The 19,224-nt window shown below is 40.5% G+C and overlaps 1 protein-coding gene across 3 annotated transcripts; it reads left to right on the top strand.

Moving 5' to 3' along the window:
* The first annotated feature begins 672 nt into the window (after positions 1-672).
* Positions 673-18,922, top strand: LOC109066872 (DNA-directed RNA polymerase II subunit RPB11-a). Of its 3 annotated transcripts, XM_042724892.1 has the most exons (5): positions 1,479-1,652; positions 2,077-2,769; positions 3,404-3,598; positions 4,154-4,658; positions 18,753-18,922. In XM_042724892.1, exons 2-5 carry the CDS (start codon positions 2,659-2,661, stop codon positions 18,905-18,907), a joined length of 966 nt encoding a protein of 321 aa, XP_042580826.1. In that variant the 5' UTR covers positions 1,479-1,652; positions 2,077-2,658; the 3' UTR covers positions 18,908-18,922. The 3 variants fall into 3 exon arrangements, with proteins under 3 accessions (XP_018939425.2, XP_042580826.1, XP_042580827.1); XM_019083880.2 differs by lacking the exons at positions 3,404-3,598; positions 4,154-4,658; positions 18,753-18,922 and adding exons at positions 673-828; positions 1,295-1,384 and having other exon boundaries at positions 1,478-1,652; positions 2,077-2,509; XM_042724893.1 differs by lacking the exon at positions 18,753-18,922 and having other exon boundaries at positions 4,154-4,776.
* Positions 18,923-19,224: the final 302 nt, after the last annotated feature.

Raw genomic sequence — 19,224 nt, 5'->3', positions numbered from 1 at the left:
GATCCACCCCGCTTAGTGGAGAAAAGGAGAGAAGCATCCTCAACTAAACATTGTTAGAAACAAAAAAATAAATAAAAAGAGAAAAACACAAAAAGCTAAATTAAAGACATTTTAAGTATTAAATTATTTACCTGTCGAGACTGTGTTGACAGTCTGTGTAGTTGGATGGTTGAACCCCAGAAAATCAGTAATGGGGACATTACAGATTTTAAATAAAAAGAAAAAAGGCGGGAATAAAGAACCCTAAACTGAAACACAAGAACATTTCAGCGTAAAAGTGTTCTTCGACTATAAGGTTCTAAATAGAGCTATTACAACGTGTAATAACAAACAAACATGTATAACGTACAAACAAATAAATAAATACAGCTTTTAAAACGTTACTATGCCATTACTTCAATTAACCATCTTATCATAACATTGTAATAAGGGGATAAATCAAAATTAGGTTTATGTTCCTACCATTTCCACTTATAAAGGAAGAATCTGCATCCAACAATTAAGAAATGTAGCCTATAAGATGTATAAGTTTGACACCTTTGTGTCAGTGTGTTGAAAACTGTAAAATATAGACAAAGTATTCTATAGTATTTGATATAGACTATATTTCGCGTAAGCATTTTGTAATAAGTAATTTTATTTTATAGCTCTTCGCTGCCCTCCAGCGATCTTCAGTCAACACTGCACTTAAATACTGACATTATCACGCCGAGTAATGCGCATGCGTCCTACAGTGTGCGTCCATTAGCATCATCGCTGTTGGTTTTCAAACAGGATGAACGCGCCACCGGCATTCGAGTCGTTTTTGCTATTTGAGGGAGAAAAGAAGTAAGTGCAGTACACCGCAGTTTTAACTTTTAAGTGATACTAACTGAACTAACTTAAAGCTGTAATGAAACAGTCAGCTAATACAGGAGTAAGCTTGCAAAGCGTTTAGCTTGTTGGCTGACGACAAGTGGTAACATGTGTAACTAGTTGTCTGACTACGTTTTGTACTCATTACATGACTAAATACCTCACTGAGCTTTATATTTTACAGGCTATGCCCTAGACATAAATATATATCTAATAAAAATGTTTATTATGCTCTCTCTCTCTCCCTCCCTCCCTCCACACACGCACACACACACACACACACAAACGTTTTTGGACATGGTACCATGACATTTTTTAGTATACCGTGTAAATAACTACTGTGTATATATCAAAGTACCATGTTATTACCATTATTGTACCATGGTACCTCACAGTACTGTTTGTAAAGGGAAAAAACCTGTTCAACTTCATTTTTCAGGATCACAATAGTTAAAGACACCAAGGTGCCAAATGCATGTCTGTTTACACTGAATAAAGAGGATCACACTCTGGGGAACATCATCCGGTCGTAAGTGCACCAGCATCTGATGGCCAAACATATCATTGTGATCACTGTGATGCTCTGGTGGTTTGTATATTCAACCTTTGACACTTTTGTGTAGCAACTGCTGAAGGACCCGCAGGTGCTGTTTGCTGGATATAAGGTTCCTCATCCTCTGGAGCACAAGATCGTGATCCGTGTTCAGACGACACCAGACTACAGTCCCCAGGAAGCATTCACTAATGCCATCACTGATCTGATCAGTGAACTGTCCCTTCTGGAGGAGCGATTCAGGGTATGTGACGTACATAGCAGTCAGTTTCAGTTCAGTGAGGGGTGCTGTGTTTTATTAGTGGTGTTTGCTAAGACAAGCATCACTGTTACTATTGCTCATACATATAGTAATGGATTTGAACAACCTAGAACTCCAGGTATGAAATTTAAGTGTATAAAGCCCTGTTTGGTGCGATAATTTTAAATTTAAAGAACAGCTGTTAAAGTGTCTGTTTAGACCGACACTTTAACAGCTGTTCTTTAAATTTAAAATTATCGGCCAACCAATAATTTTAGTGCTTTTTTTTTCACACATGCCCAGAGCTGCTGCTTTTATATAAAACTATGACTTGATGGCACTCACAAATAGAATATTTGGCTGAGGGACAGTGAATAGCTGTGACTTCATTGTGACAGAAATTGATGTGACTTGTTTTTTATTGTAGGTTGCCATCAAAGACAAACAAGAGGGAATAGAATGAAGACCATCACACTCCATTGGAACACAACAACTGATACACAATGGACTGAACTGTAAATCTTGAGTTTCTATAATGAACTCGGTTTCTATAATGGACTACAATATTCCTATTTATTTATTTTCTTGAAATCTTATGAGGTCAGTTGACAAGCTCTCATAATGAATAATAAGAGCTCTTTACCAGCTTCTAACAACATTGAGGTTAAGATCTGTGGAGTTCCTCCTCCAATATTGAAGCATGTTGGTATAATGAATGATCAAATCTGAACATTCCTTGAAAATACTTCATTGCACACCAAATTTGTGTACAAGGAAATCATTTTCTCTTCATTGTCCCACTCCATTTGTGATGTAGTTCATTTTTTGTTATTATAATAAATTGACTTTTTTAAATGAAATACAATAACTGGCATTTATTTGGATCTCAACATTGTGGCTTTTATTGTTTCATGGATTTGTTAAACTCGTAGCTTTCAATGTGGGAACTATTTGGGACCTTCAGTTGTTTCGAAGGGGACGCATTAAAATGATGCACAAATGAGACTTGATGGCTACTGGAGAGATGCAGAATATCAACTGTGGTTGTAAAGGAATAAGAACATGCCTAAGATGCGAGGCAGAGGAGTCTAAACAACATTTCCTACAGAAGAACGAGCTGGTGAGTCCACAACACCACGTTCACAAGCGCTCGTCTTGAAACGCGGATTTTGCGCTAAAATGAGCCGACGCTGACTCTCTCCATCAGCAGGAACTGAGTCGAACTGGGTTCTCCGTTCAAATTAAGACACAATTTTTCTGCCCTGACTCTCAAAACTGTTAATAATAAGCTAAACACACTTTCGTTCAAACGTTTGTTGACAGTAATATTGTGTTTGAAATAATTCTCTTCTGCTCACCAAGGCTGTATTTATGTGATCAAAAAATACAATAAACGTTAACATTGTGAAATGTTACAGTTATTTTTCTATTTTAATTTAGAATTTATTCAAATGTAATTCATTCGTGTGATGGCAAATTCGAATTTTCAGCATCATTGTTCCAGTCTTCAGTGTCACGTGGTCTTTCCGAAATCATTCTAATATGCAGATTTGCTGCTCATGAAACATTCCTCATGTTGAAAACAGTTGTGCTGCTTAATATTTTGGTGAAAACATTGATACTTTTTACCGTTATAAATGTATTTACTGTCACTTTTGATCAATTTAATGCATCCTTGCAGAAGTATTTTTTTTTTTTTTTTAATATTAACCTTAGTAGTATATAAGAAAAAAAAATGATTTATTCTGTTGCAGATACATTATGATTTCACCTATGATCCAGTATCAAAGTCAGCAGTCCAAGAGGAGGAAAGCGGCACTCAACAGTCCTTTGCGTTTCCAGGAATATTTTTGTGGGAGAATTTTGTGTCAGAATATGAAGAGAATGAGCTGATTGCTAGAATGGATCAAGATGTCTGGAGAGAATCTCAGTCAGGCCGTCGAAAACAGGTAAATGAGGGGAAAAAACTGTGAGAGAGTAAACGAATAAATACACTCTTTTAACCTTTTATTTCTTAGCGGTGTGATTTTAAGTGGATATGGAAGTCAGAATAATTCTGATAAAGTCAGAAGAGTGGTTATGAATGTCAGAATAATTCGGATAAAGTCAGAATTGTAAGAAAAAGTCACAAGTACCCGTTTCGTTTTATATTCTGTGGCAAAAACAAGCTTCCATAGATAGAAGACATTGTGATTTATTATTTTATTTTTTTTTCTATTTCTTTTCCATCTCCTTTTAGGATTTTTGCTGTTTAGTTCAGAATTTTCATTTAGTTTCTCAGTTAATGTAAGGTTATAAAAGTTGTTAACCAGTTCTTTTGTAATAACATCCAGATAACAGTATGTGTGTGTATATATACATGCAGTAGTCTACATTTGAAGTGGATCAAAAAATTTGGTCAAAGTTGTTCTAAGACAAGAATGCATTTTGATTTTAGGTTTTAGGACAACTTTGATGAAAGGTTTTGATCCACTTCAAATGTTAACTACTGTTTATATCCACAGGACTTTGGGCCAAAGGTAAATTTCAAGAAACATCGTGTCCGTGTGGGAAACTTTACTGGCCTGCCTGCTATCAGTCGTCAGCTGGTGGACAGGATGTCAAAGGCACCTCAGTTGGCCTCCTTCAAACCAGTAGAGCAATGCAACCTAGACTATGATCGCCTCAGAGGCTCTGCGATTGACCCTCATTTAGATGATAGCTGGCTGTGGGGAGAGCACCTGGTCACCATTAACCTGCTCTCAGACACTGTCCTCACGATGAGTTTAGATCAAGGCTGGGGAGACATGGGCGATGGAGAAGTGCGAGTGGCTGTGCCTTTACCACGCAGATCATTGATTGTACTCTATGGAGAAGCACGTCATCGGTGGAAACATGCCATCCACAGGAAAGACATACAGGGGCGCAGAGTGTGCAGCACCTTCCGGGAGCTGTCTGAGGAGTTTCTACAGGGAGGGGAGCAGGAGAAACTGGGCTCAGAGTTGTTAGATATAGCACTGAGCTTTAAAGGTATACCTTTATAAATTGCCTTTACTTTGATATGTGAATGTATGTACAGTTTTCTGTACACACAACTGTAAAGTGATCATTTTTAACTCTTAATTTAAATAAATGCATATTATTTTTATTCTGTGTTGTTATTTTCTGAATGAATTATGGATCTGATATGAGATGCAAAAATATCTGACAAGGTCTAACACCCTGACGAAGGACTGCTTGGGTTGAAACACATTGGTGTCCTTTTAATATGTAGCCCTGTCTTAGAATAAAGGCTTCGTACTTTGCTTACTGTGTGTGTGTGTGTGTGTGTGTGTGTTTTGCAACAGGATCCAGCTATCAGTTTTTTAAAAATTGTTTTATACTTTGTTATTTTGAGTGGTGACATGCCATATCCTCCTGACTACCAGCTATAGAGTTTTGTCCTCTGTAGAGGACATAATTCTTTAGCAATTCCTCTGAGATGTTACATGTCACAGTTTTGAGTCTGGATGTCCTGTAAAAAGCACTCTCAGGACTTTTCAGTTTTTTTTTTTTTTTCATGTTTCACAGTAACCACTCCCTCTCTTTGGTCTTTAAAAATGGCTGACATTTAGTGATCAAGTGTAACACTTCTTCTTTGGCTCTCAACGAAGGCGGTCACATTTTCTTTCCCTCTCCTCCCCCTTACCTTACCTTCCCTGCTTTGCTCCTCTCGTCTATTGTCTTATACTTTGAGAGACTCTCTCCGCACTCCTCTCCAAACTAAAAATCTAAGAAATCATGGATTTGATCAACTGGTCTCTCAACGCAATTGACACCATCTTCTCGACGAGAAGCTTAGGTTCGGGGGAACCTGACTGCCCTGGCGGAAAGTTCGCAGTTGGCTACATGATGGACACGTGGGAGAGGTGGCGGGTCGTGTGTCTGGCGGCTCTTTCCGTGGAGGACATTGAAGATATCTACCTATTCGGAACCATGATAACAGGTCTTCTGCTGTTTGAATTAGGCATTTCCCTGGTTTATCGAGGAATTCAGGAAATGGTAACAGCTGTCCAAAGCCTCACAAGGCTGTCCGTCATGATTGAAGCAGTGGGCAGAGCGGTCAGCACTGAGACTGGGACTATTATCCGCAATATGGATAACATCAAGGAGAAGCTCATGGCTTTGCAAAGGCAAGTGGATCGATTCGGAGACCAGAATGAGTAGTCGTGTAAATTGGAATGTGGCTAGTCGCCCAAAGACCAAACAATCTCAATCTTATCTGCTTTTGGCTCCCCTCAGCCAGCACTGGCCTCAGCCAAGGCCGCTGTTGGAACAACAACTCCCCCGGAAGAGCACTGCAGTGAGACGCTCTTGCGTTCCTCCCCCCAGTTCCACAGACACCTGCCGATTGTTGACTCTGTCTGGGACCTGATTAACGCTGTCTCCATGGCAACTTGCTGTGTATCGCTATGACAATCCTGCTGACTGAGGCACCTAGATTTGATGCCAGGCGTGGCGGCTCTCCAGGCCTACACATACAAGAACTTCTACATACATACACACACACGTACGGACACATATAAAGATATGCATTCACCCCCAATCCCTTGCCTTCGCCGCTTTGTTCCGCCAGTCTGACAAGCGGGTCTGTGACCAGCGCCGAGAATGGCTGCAGGACCGGATGGCTGCTTGCCTGTGCTGGATTACCTCCACCCCCCCACTCCCCTCCCCTGTCGTGTGTTTTTCATGCTGTACTGATTATGTGCTTATGTTGCTGAGGTGTTTTTTTCTGTTCCCACACTGTACTCCCCACAGGAGCATAGTCTGGGGGTTGTTGTTTTTTTCTCCTCCCCTCCCTCATGTTATGCTGTATTTCTTCCTCAATTCCCTGTCTTCTTGTCCTGTCTACCCCCTTGTCATATTGTATGTATGGACAGGTTGATGGCTAATTTCACGGTACCAGTGACAATAAAGGCTACTGCTACTACTACCCGTATGGAAATATGATAATATTTTGTAATAATCATTTAAATTTGACAAATTTTTAAATTGTTTGTAATCAATCAATATCTCAGGAAAATGTTATGGGGTTTCAAATCAAAATATGACCTTCTGTTATGAAACAGGACATTGATTTCATACATGTCCTCATATAAGGAAACTGGGACTTAAAGCATGTTTATTACACATTTTGGGAGACACAACAAATGAATGGAGAAAAAATTATATATCAATATTCCTATGAAGTATTCGATATTATAATGAAAATCTTGCTAATTATTACTCCCATTATTGCATTTATTTGTTCATTCTACGTTGTCCCAAAAACACATTAATATGCAAATTATAGTTTATATATATACATTGTACATAATGGGAAAACGCTCTTATGGCCATTTTACATGCATATTGCATAAAGAAAAATGGTTTTTAAAAATATAAGGATTTCTATATAAGCCAAGAGGAGACTGGTTTTCCTTTGCTAAAGTACGGAAACTTTGCTCCTGTTAACAAACGTTGGTTTTCACGAGACTCACTGGCCCTGATGTTTAAGCCTTTATTTTGGGTAAGTTTCACTACTCACTGAAACACTATGAAAATCACACAGCGTCAGTGTGACATCAGTAAGAAAGTATAGTTTCATAGATACTTTTAATAATAGTTCATATTAAAATATGTATGAACTTAATACATGACAGACTATTTATTTATCAAAATCCTGTCATTTTAATAAATATTACACAAAATGTATTAAAAATTGTGGTAACACTTTACAATAAGGTGCCATTTGTTAACATTAGTTAATGTATTAACTAACAATGAACGATAGGCCTACATTTGTTACAGTACGCTATTTATTCATCTTTGTTAATGGTAATGAAAATACAGTTATTCATTGTTCATGTTTGTTCACAGTGCATTAACTGATGTTAACAAATACAGATTTTGATTTTAATAACGTATTAGTAAATGTTGAAATTAACTAAGATCAATAAATGCTAAGTTCATGTTAACTAATTCAAGTTAATTAATGAACCTTATTGTAAAGTGTAACCAAAATTGTTGCTGCTCCAATTAAGCTCAATGTGCTCTTCCACACTGAATGTCTATGTAAATAATTCATAAACAGATTTTAAGTATTAACTGAAGGATATCACTTAAGTTAATCTTTATAAAACCTGTCATATCTGTCCAGGAAAAAAACAACTAAAGGCTGTAATACACTACATGTCATTTAAAATTTGAACAGATTTTTAAAACACCAGGCATCATTCACTTACCGACTTTGTAAATCGTCACAAAGGAATATGAAGCATTATACATTAAACGACTGAGGATCACTGAGGACTTTAAATTCCTTCCAATCACAACAAACTCGCACAGAAATGTAAATCGATGAAAAATCGGGGCAAAAATCACGTAGTGTATTCCAGCCTTTACATCATAATAAGGCTAGTTTCTATGTTCATCCCCATGAAAGAAATGTTTTATTGGTTTATTTTATTTGATTTTTGAATATGTGTTACTTAGCTGAACATGTAGTCTAGATGTGCAATGAGCTTAAATGACACTTCACTATGAAAACATAACTGATTAGATTGAGTGCCTTGTTACTTGATTTTAGTGTTGTTGTTTTTTGTTTTTTTGTGATTGACTTTGTACCTTCAAACAAAACATTTTTCAATTATTCTTTAAGAAGGTTGTTTAAAATACACAATAATTTTTAATAAAACATGACGTGAGTTTAATGGGAATAGGGGTGTGCTTAAAGGATACAGAAATGTACCCATAAAGCACAGCCAGACTTTTTGCATTTAATGATGTACATCTTAATTGAAATGCTTTTGTCATTTAAAATGAAATTCAATATTTTTGTGTGCATGATTAATATTTTAACATAACTTATTGTACTGAAAACAATATCTTGTGCACTAAAAATCAGTTTCAGTGTAGATTTTGGTGAGCTTAGGTACTTTTACCATATGTTGAAATTAATATTAAAGCCCTCCATGTTTACACAAGATGGCGATAAATAGCTATTTTTGTATGTTTGTGTAAGAAAAGAAACAGTGGAGTGGTATATTGACCAAATACAGAAACAAGACACTGTTATATTTTCAAATAATTATTTTAAATTTTATAATTACCATAAAACAATAATCAATTTAATAAAAAAAATATTAAAAATGTATTTTAAAAGTAAATCAAATATAGATTATAAAATTATGGAAAGCTAGAGCAAATATTTAAATTCAATCACATGGGTTACACTCATATATTTTATATAAAAATATATATTTTTTACTTTTTATTTATTTTATTTTATTTATTTTTTTGTCCTGTCCTCAGGCATTTTTGTGTAGTTGGATCATATTAGCCTGTAACCGTTGACTTGCGTTTGTCGGCCACGGTCTCCGCTAAAATATTTCCTGTTCTACTTAAGTATCTCTTAAAGTACTTCTGTGCTGAGCTTCACTCTTCAGGGGAGTAATATTCTTCTTTATCATCATCAGAAGCTGCAGCAGCTCCCTCAGACGGAGCCTCGCGGTCTTCAAACGCCTGGCACAGGACTGCGTGCAAGTCGATCATCACAGGCTTCACTAAATGTATTTCAGTGGCGTGGCTCTGGATCATGTAGTTTTTGGGCTCATCTGGTTCTTCCAGAAGCAGACTTCTTATAGGCCACTCCTTCGGTATATCCAAATACAAGACCCGATATTCATGTGGAGGTACTTTTGGGGGTAACATGTCCCACCACTCATGCTTCTTTTTGAATAAGGTTTTGAAATTCTTCCATTTAAATAGGCTCTTTTTCCCACGCAATTTGATTTGGGTCTTGTCCCTAATCTCTTCCCTCCAGTCAGGTTGATAGCCTGGCATTATGACGAACTCTCTTTGAAGTAAGTTCTCGCGTCTTTTAAACTTCCGATGCCACTCTTCAAACTCCTCACGCTTTTCTTTAATCAGTTTTTCCCACATTTTGCGTTTTGTCGTGTTCACTCTATCACAAGAAATCGCGGTAAAGGAGCTCAAGAACAAAGGGACTCGAGATTTTCGCGGCTTTTATATGCCGGGAAAGGTCTAAAAATGACGTCGTCTCATTGTGACGTCACAGGGACGCGCCGATGTAATCTCTTCGTCATCATCATCATCGCGATCATCGCGATGGCCAATCAAATCAAAGAAGGCGCGTTTTACTGTCATAAACGGTCAAAGAAGGGCGACTGTGAGTTGTTTCTTTTGGTGTTGTGTACAAAGACTGTATAAAAACGGTTGTGTCTAGTGATTTAGATCCTTAGTCCACACTCCAGATGTGTGAATTAGCTAAATTATTAGTGAATCAGTTAAATTCTGAATTAGCCTAACTGCACAAGTTTTATTAAAATCTTTAAAAACAAATTACATTATTTATACTTTAATTTCCTTCAATAAATAGGAAATCGAGTAAGACGATGTAAAAGGTGTGTGATTGTGGATTAGTAATCTGGCCCCTTGGTATAAAGGAGAAAAAAGCTGACCCTCATCACTATCAAAGTTGCCCATCTCTGCTATAGAGCATGTAGCCTATGAGCACTATATTAAAATCCCAGGACACCCCTAGTCCAAACGTTCACTGCTATTTATTACTTTGCATTGTCTGATATGAATATTCCATTCATTCATAAAGAGACAGCAGCGATTCTACAATGGGTTACATTCGAGAGATAGGTCTACTGAGTTAGAAAATAGAGTAAATGAAATCGCCTAAAAGGTGATAAGTCTTATTAACATAACACACACACGACACACAGACATGTGAATACTCAAATTGAAGAATTCTGTTGTTTCAGGTTCCTAGATTCTTTGTTTATTATTGTCATATTATACATTTTTTGTTCTGCTCTTTTTATAGATTTCAAGTATTTTAGTTCATACAATAATAGATTTATTTAAATCCCCCGCTGAAAAAAAAATAGAAACCATCACATAATTTGTAATGGTTTTACTGGTTATAGTGAAATTGTATTGGTTTTAATGGAAACTGTAATGGTGCCTGTTGGTCTCTACTGGTAAGTGGTCACCTTCTGTTGGTGGCTTCTGTTAAAACCACTAAATCCTATGTAATATGTTCCAAAACACACTAAAGGATACCATTATTTAATGGTTTTAATGGTTAAAAGTTAATGGTTTGTAGTGGAAATCATTCTAATTTCTGTGATGGTTCCTATTGTTTTTGTCAGCGTAATATTGTGAGATAGTAGCGACTGTTTGTAGTTGAGGTGGGCCTATTTGGGGGAAAATCCAGGGCCGTTTTTCACTCCCAGTCCGTCCCTGGTCTGGTGTAAAGGGTGTTAAACCCTTGCGGTATCAAACTGCTACCAGCTAAGCCTATTTGTTTTTTTATATAACACATTGATTAAAAATACATCATGAGACATGAATGTAATTTCACATAGCCTATAGTATGTTAACACACATGCAACATGAAGTTTATGTTCTATGCATTTTTAAAATATATTTTCAACATATATTTCAATATATTTAGCAGTGCTTCACATATATGCGAATATATTACCTTTCCGTATGGGAGTGTGTGGCGGTAATGCACGCGAAAGCTGTTTGCCAACCGCTTATAAAAACAAAAGAAGAAGAAGCCTGTGAGGTAAGATGTAATTACCTGTAGCTGAACTTTTAATATTTAATAACTGTTTCTTGATGGAAATGTTAAGAAATTGTATGTTTTGTGAAGGGATGATGTTATTTGAGATGAAAATTTTGTAAAATGATGTGATACTTTATGTAACAGATTTGTTTGAAAACATTTTTGAAGTTGTGGTTAGGACAGTCATTTAAATTTTTACACGTTAAATTGATAGGTATGAGTGGTTGATTGGTAAAATTGGATGAAGTGTGTGATTGTTGTTAGAAGGAGTTTCTTGATGTTAAAAAGAAATTGATAGGTAAGAAGCACGAGCACAGAGAGACTTTCAGAGAGATGTTTCTTTCACAGCTTATAGCACTTTAATAGTAAATAAACACAAAGTTATTGGACAAAATGGCTTTTGTGGTGAGTATAGTCAGTTGTGTCTTTAATGAATATAAATACAATTACATACTATGCATTTTTGAAGACTGAACCTAATTTTTCATCTCAGAACTGATTTTGCATTTGAATCCAATTTTGTGTTATTGTGATTTTGAAGTTCATTTTTTTGTGGATATTTATATGTAGATTTTTTGTTTCTGTGTACAGGTACCGCAGTATGACTGATCTACTGATGGGTCTGGTTCGGGTCTTGGAGAAGACAGTGAATATTATATATGTTATATATAATATAATATGATATAATATTATATTATATTACAATTATTAATATTAAATTATTAAATTAAAAATTATTATTATATATTATACTATTATATAATACTAATATGTTAACTTAGAATGTTTCTTAAATATCTGCAAACATATTGTGGTATTTTTATGCTTTAGTGGAGTCAAAATCTTACAAACAGCACCTTTAAGACTTAATTTCTGCAGAAACTCCATCAAAAATACAATGCACAATAATTTGATAAAAATTTCATGGTGTCTGGTTCTTTATGTGAACCAGCAATGATGAAAGGTTTAAAATGTTTAGGCCAAGTATGACTTTATTACATTTTTAATAACTTATTACTCTGTAATTAAGAAATGTGTATATTTAAATGTATTTATATTATGTATATTTATGTATATGTATTTGTATCATATATCTTTATCATATATATTATTCAGTCACTTAAACTGGCAGGTGGCAGGAGCTGTAAATCTGAAAATATAATATCTCTGAAGTTTGTTGTCATATGTAGCATAATTAACATAAAAGTTCTGCGAAGAGAAATGGTTCCAAAAATGCTAAAATTTTAGTATTCACCATAGAGTAAACGTACCTATTAAGCTCACGTGCCTTAAAGCACACTTATTAGATAGAGCCCAGATTATAAAAAGAAAAAAAAATTTTATTATCCTACTTGATGTCTTAAAGGGGTCATATGATGCGATTTCAGTTTTTCCTTTTTCTTTGGAGTGTTACAAGCTCTTGGTGCATAAAGAAGATCTGTAAAGTTGCAAAGACAAAAGTATCAAATCCAAAGAGATATTCTTCATAAAAGTTAAGACTTGTCCACGCCTTCCTAAAACGCCTAATTTATACAGTCTATGGTTTAAACACGCCCCACATCTACGTCACTGTGTGGGAAGATTTGTGTAACACTGCCCAAATGTTCACGCAAAGAAAGAAGGCGTAACTTTTATTCTCGCTGTAGTATTGTTGTTGTTGCTGCCGCCATGTTGTGGAGATGCTGTGGGTTTCATTGTGAAAGCGAAACTACTTTGTTCAGCCTTCCAAAAGAGGACCATATCCACTTCGTCATGCCTAGAGCTGATCCGTACTGGTCGCTGAGGAAATACATCAACTTTGCGCTGTGGATCGCTGGATCGGCTTTCACCGTGGAGTCCAGCCCGGGGTTGTCACATGTGGTCACACACAAGCCCGCTGGCCGTTCGTTCCTCACTCAAGCCAGCAGTGAACCTGCAGAGTAGCCTACAATGGGTCTGTGCTCAAAGGCTGTTTCTGTAAAGTGGGACAGTCTGGCGCTTCTGACTCACAGACTGTAAATATATATTTTTATATTTAAAGAATTTGCCACTGATGATTCAAACGCAAGTTTTGAGCAGTGTAGAGTGGCACTTTGTTGTTTGTCGTTTCTCCAATCACAAATGCAGACATGGTTTTATGTTTACGCGGCGCTATACGCAACGCGTAAAAACACATTATAAGTCATTATAATCAGTAATTATGTCCCCACTGGATGCAACAAATGCCTCGATTGTAATGGGTTTTATTGATTTTGTCTCGTTGTGCCGGGAGACGGCATCACAGTATGTTAAGGTGCATAACATTTCCGTCACACGCTTGAGGTATTCGGCCAATCACAATGCACTGGATAGCTGGCCAATCAGTGTACACCTTGCTTTTCAGACCGATGAGCTTTGTAAAAATTGACGCGTTTCGGAAAGGCGGGGCATAGAGGAGCAACAGTAATGTACATTATTGTGGAAAATAATGTGTTTTTTGAACCTTAAACTGCATAAACACATTGCATTAGACCAAATACACAACATAATGTTCTTTTTAGCAACGTCATATGACCCCTTTAACCAATGTATATGTTTGTTAATATATACCTCTTGTAATTTCAAGTCAATCAGATCATTGCACACTGAGACATGGGTCTCCTAGGGTGTCTATATTTTAGTTTTTCAAAAAGAGGACAGTGGGGGTGGGGTTTGTAGGCGGGGACAGGGGTGGGGCTTCATGTAACAGTATACATAGCAAGGTTTTATATATATTGTGACGGGGTGAAGAAGCACACGACATGAGGATGCAGTTAAGTTCCCAGTAGGGTGGATTTTTATTGAGAAGTGATGGGGGAAATGACCAAAGTGAGGTGTTCTGGTGCTCCGTGCTCTGCCTCTCTCTCTCTCTCCTCTTCCTATTCTTCCGTGCGCTGTGAGGTGTGGGTCCATGTTATCCGTTTGTGGCGGGTCTGGCGGTCACAAACTGCTGTCTGCAAAATAACAGAGGGTACGGTTAGCCGAGTCTTTGGAGACATCTCTCACCTCTGTGCTTATGAAGCCGGTGCCTGATGGGGTGCAGGTGTGGCCGCTCAGCCCGTGATGAGCAGGTGCAGGTGTGGCGGCTTGGTTTCCAGGGTGACGCTGACGAGAACTCGGGACACGTGTGGAGTAGCGGGGAGATTGGGGGAGGGCAGGGAGTGGACCCTGACAGACCTGCGAAAGCTGCCCATATCCTGGAGAGACCGTCGGCGTTCGCGTTTGTAGTAGCCCGCCCACCCCAAAAAGGCCCATACCTGAGTCTTGGAGGCAAGCCGCAGCACGGAGAGGATAGCCGTCACCTTCTTTTCTTGGGGTCTAATGAGACCGCGACCCACCTGGTAGCCCAGGTACTTTGCTTCAGCGAGGGCCAGGTGACACTTCCGGGGGTTGGCGGTCAGGCCAGCCCGGCGTAGTTCCAACAGCACCTTCCGCAGCCGCTCCAGATGGTCCTCCCAAGTCTCAGAGTGGATAAGGACATCGTCGAGGTAGGCAGCCGCATAGGACTGGTGTGGCCGCAGGAGGACGTCCATTAGGCGCTGGAAGGTGGCGGGGGCCCCATGCAGACCGAAGGGAAGGACCCGGTACTGCCAATGGCCGCTTGGGGTCGAGAACACCGTCTTCGGTTTGGCCTGCTCCGTTAAGGGGACCTGCCAGTAGCCTTTGGTGAGGTCTAGGGTCGAGATAAACCGGGCCCTTCCCAGGCGGTCCAGTAGCTCGTCAACCCGTGGCATCGGGTAACCGTCGAACTCAGAGACTTTGTTTAAGCGGCGGAAGTCATTACTGAAGCGGAAGGTGCCGTCGGGCTTTGGAACCATGACGATGGGGGTGGACCATGGGCTGCATGATGGTTCGATGACCGCTAACCTCAACATCTCCTGTACCTCTTCCTCGATGGCGTGTCGCCGAGCCTCCGGGACACAATAAGGCCGCTGCCGGACAATGACTCCAGGTGGTGTGCGGACGTCGTGCTTGAGGACTTGGGTCCGCCCAGGCTGGGGGGAGAACACATCGGAAAACTGACTGACCAGGTGTTGCAGCTCTGACTTTTGGGCAGCCGAGAGATGAGGGTCCATGTCGACAACCACGGGAGGTGTGTTAGCAAGGGCAGAGAGCTGGAGTCCGGTCCCGACCCAGTGCTTCAGGAGATTCACGTGATACAGATGGTCCTCTTTTCTTCTTCCTGGCTGCCGTACTCGGTAGGTGACAGGGCTGACTCTTTCCGTTACGGTGTATGGCCCCTGCCAGCTGGCCAGGAATTTGCAGGCGGCCGTGGGGACCAGGACCATAACGTGGTCTCCGGGCTGGAACTACCGTGGCTGGGCCGCCCTGTTGTAATGTCGTTGCTGGGCTTGTTGGGCCTTGACGAGGTGATCCCGGACTATAGGCATCAGTTTGTCGATCCACTCTCGCATCTCCAGCACGTGTTCCACGCTGGTTCGGTGTACCGCCGGTTGTTGTTCCCAGGCCTCTCTGGCGACGTCAAGCAGGCCGCGGGGCTGCCGGCCGAAGAGGAGTTCGAACGGGGTGAAGCCAGTGGATGCTTGGGGCACCTCTCGGATACCGAAGAGTACATAGGGCAACATCTTATCCCAGTCCCGCTTGTCCTCGGCAGCCACCCGACGTAACATCCGCTTCAACGTCTGGTTGAACCGTTCAACCAGTCCATCGGTTTGGGAGCCTTCAGGAGCCGGCAAAGGTCAGCCATTAGCCGGGACATAAACGGGGTGCCCTGGTCAGTCAGTATCTGGTGGGGTATGCCAACCCGACTAAACAGCAGGAACAGCTCCTGGGCGATGGCTTTCGCAGTGGCTTTACAGAGGGGGATGGCCTCAGGGTAGTGGGTGGCATAACCCAGGATGACCAGGATGTGTTCGTGCCCCCGGGCGGACTTTGGTAGCTGCCCTACCAGATCTATCCCGATCCGCTCTGAGGGCACCTCAATGATGGGCAGCGGTATCAGCGGGCTGGGGGGACATTCGTTGGCAGGTTGGGCAGGCCTGGCAGAAGCGCTTGACCTCAGCCTCCAGGCCCGGCCAGTGGAAACGGTCGCGGATGCGTTGGATAGTGTTCTGGGCCCCCAGGTGGCCTGCCATGGGATGTCCATGGGCTAGTTCCATCACCGCTTCCATCTTGGTCCGAGGGACTACCAGCAGGGTTTTTTCCTCCCCCCCTATGCTGTGCGACACAGTAAAGCAGGCCATTTTGCACCACAAAGTGAGGAGTTGGATGGGGCGCTGGCTGGAGCTCTTTCCCTTCGGCGATCCTCACCTGGGCCCAGCAATGTTTCAAACGGTCGTCCTCGTGTTGCTTTCTTGCGAACGCTCGGCCCCAGTCACCTGCTGGAAGAGATCAAAGTAGAGGTTAGGATTCTGGGAGGGTGACTCACCATCTTTGGGGCTGTCCGAGGCCAGCAACACGGGGCTCCGACGGGGCTTCCTCACCGTCCTCCGTTTTTGGCGGTTCCCGGCAGGGCTGTCAGGCTGAGTAGCGATGGTGAGCAGGCGGTCGAATCCCGGCCAGTCCCTCCCGAGGTATGATGCAACAAGCTTTGCACATCATCATTTGGCAATTATCTGCCATTCTTCTCCATATCTCTTCACCTCTTAAACTCTGTCAGGTTGGATGGGGACAGACGCACATTTTCAGGTTTCTCTAGAAATATTTGATTGTGTTCAAGCCCAGGATGTGGCTGGCCCACTCAAGGACATTCACAGAGTTTTCTATAAGCCACTCTTGCTGTGTGCTTAGGGTCACTGTCCTGTTATAAGGCAAACCTTCTGCTCAGTCTGAGCTTCTGAATGCTCTGAACTAGGTTTTCATTAAGGCTATCTCTATATTTTGCTGCACTGAGTGTTCCTTCTACTCTGACAAGTCCCTCAGTCCCTGACACTGAAAAACAGCCCCACAGTATGAGGCTGCTATCAGCACACTTTACTTTTGGGATGGTATTCTGCAGGTGAGGAGCAGAGCTGGTTTCCTTCAAACATGATGCTTAGAATTGAGGTTCATCAAACCAGAGAATATTGTTTCTCACAATCTAAGGGTCCTTTAGGTGCTGTTTTGCAAATTCAAAGTGTGTTTTTGAGTGTCTTCACTGAGGAGAAGATTGAATCTGGCCACACCTCTGTAAAGTCCAGATCGGTGGAGTGTTGCAGTGATGTTTGTCCTTCTGTAAGTTTCTCCTATCTCCACATATGATCATGGAGCTCAAATAGAGTGACAATCAGCTTGTTTTCTCCGCTCTAACCAAAGCCCTTCTCCATCAATTGCTCAGTTTTGCCAGGAGGCCAGCTCTAGAAAGAGTCCTGGTTGTTCCAAATGTCTTCCATTATGGATTATGGAGGCTACATGCTTCTGTGAACCTACTTCTACATATAACCTACATAACCTACTTCTGTAAAACTACATATATATTGTAGTTAGGCTTACTCTCTATTAAATTTGCTCTTAAAGGGGTCATATGATGTTTTTTTAAAGATCATTATTTTGTGTATTTGGTGTAACAGAATATGTTGACATGCTTTAATGTTCAAAAAACACATTATTTTTCCAATACTGTACATTATTGTAGGTCCTCAATGCCCCGCCCCTTTTGTAGTTTTCTACAAAACCCCTCCTTCTGACAAGCGCAGTCTGCTCTGATTGGCCAACTGACCCAGTGCATTGTGATTGGCCAAACACCACAAGCACTCATCGGAAATGTAAGGCCCCTCTCCATTATCGTGAGCTTCATCTTTCAAAATAAATGTAAAGACAATTAATAATGTTCTTAGTTTTATCATCAGTTCAAGCCCGAAAGGGGAACAGAGTCGTGTGACAGACACAGTGATGAAGCTCCTATGTGTTTGCAGTACACAAGCCACAGACGGTTAAGACAGCTGACTCCACTGTGTGACCCTCTCTCTCTCACACACACACACACACACGCACACGACGTGCAAAACTCTGCATTTGAACAGTCAATAGCAAATACTTAAATTAATAACAAAACATACTTACAGTAGCTGATTCAGAAGCGCCAGATTGTCGTAGTAAAGTCAGAATAATCTCCTCTCCTAGGTTCACGAAACGGTCGTCCATAAAATGTGTGCTGTTCTGTTGTAAGTAATCTTAACAATTCCTAAGTGCATCTACTTTTGAATGGCAAATAAAGTGCTTTTGCTTTCACCTAGAAACACAGCATCTCCCTGACATTGCTGCTTCAACACTAACTGCTGTTACTGAAACCACGCCTTCTTTCTTTGCGTGAACGTTTGGGCAGCATTATGCAAATATTTCCACATCGTGACATAGACATGTCGGGGCGTGTTTGAATGAGCCATTTTAGGGGGGCGTGGACGAGTGTTAACTTAGTCTTTACAACTTTACAGATCTTCTTCATTCACCAAGAGCTTCAAGACAATCCAAATAGAAAGGAAAAATTGACACACTGTGGCTTTTCTTCTGTCTGATACTGAAGGCAATAATGATGTTTGTAATATTTCCTCCCATCATCCAAGAGCCACATGCAGGGCTCTATCTACCTGTGGAGCTGGAGTGCCACACAGGCAGAAAGAAAGAGGTGCCAGCTGTTGTGCTAGCAGAGCTGCAGTGGTCCAGCATTGACATCCCATACCTGTTTCTAGGCACCTGTCCAAGTATTCATGATATTTAAATGAAATATGGGAGAGCTGCGCAATAAAGCATATTTTAATTGAGATCATGATTTCTGCTTTTCTCGGTTAATTAAACTATCTTCTGCTATATTTGCCTGCTGAAAAATTTTCATGTGCTTTATCTTGCATTGATAACAAGCCTCCATAAGCTTTCAGGCTTGCAGCTGCCAGCGTGTAGGTCCCACAATCAGACATTTTCTGTTAAATGGATACAAGATTCCGGGCCAGTGTTGTACTTAATCTTCCCATTCTTCTGCTCTGAGAAAAAGCGCTAATGATCAGAAAACTCTAGGCAACATATGTTGGGATGTGTGAG

This window comes from Cyprinus carpio, chromosome B5 (genome assembly GCF_018340385.1).
Source record: "Cyprinus carpio isolate SPL01 chromosome B5, ASM1834038v1, whole genome shotgun sequence".
Classification (NCBI taxonomy): Eukaryota; Metazoa; Chordata; class Actinopteri; order Cypriniformes; family Cyprinidae; genus Cyprinus; species Cyprinus carpio.
Note: the sequence above shows the minus strand (reverse complement) of the source record. Positions and strands in the feature narration are given on the sequence as shown.

Excerpts from the sequence above, each read along its gene's own strand:
- LOC109066872 (XM_042724892.1), top strand. The coding sequence starts at position 2,659 with ATGGCTACTGGAGAGATGCAGAATATCAACTGTGGTTGTAAAGGAATA. Across the intron at positions 2,770-3,403 it reads TCCTACAGAAGAACGAGCTG|ATACATTATGATTTCACCTA; the intron begins GTGAGTCCACAA and ends ATTCTGTTGCAG. Across the intron at positions 3,599-4,153 it reads AGTCAGGCCGTCGAAAACAG|GACTTTGGGCCAAAGGTAAA; the intron begins GTAAATGAGGGG and ends TTATATCCACAG.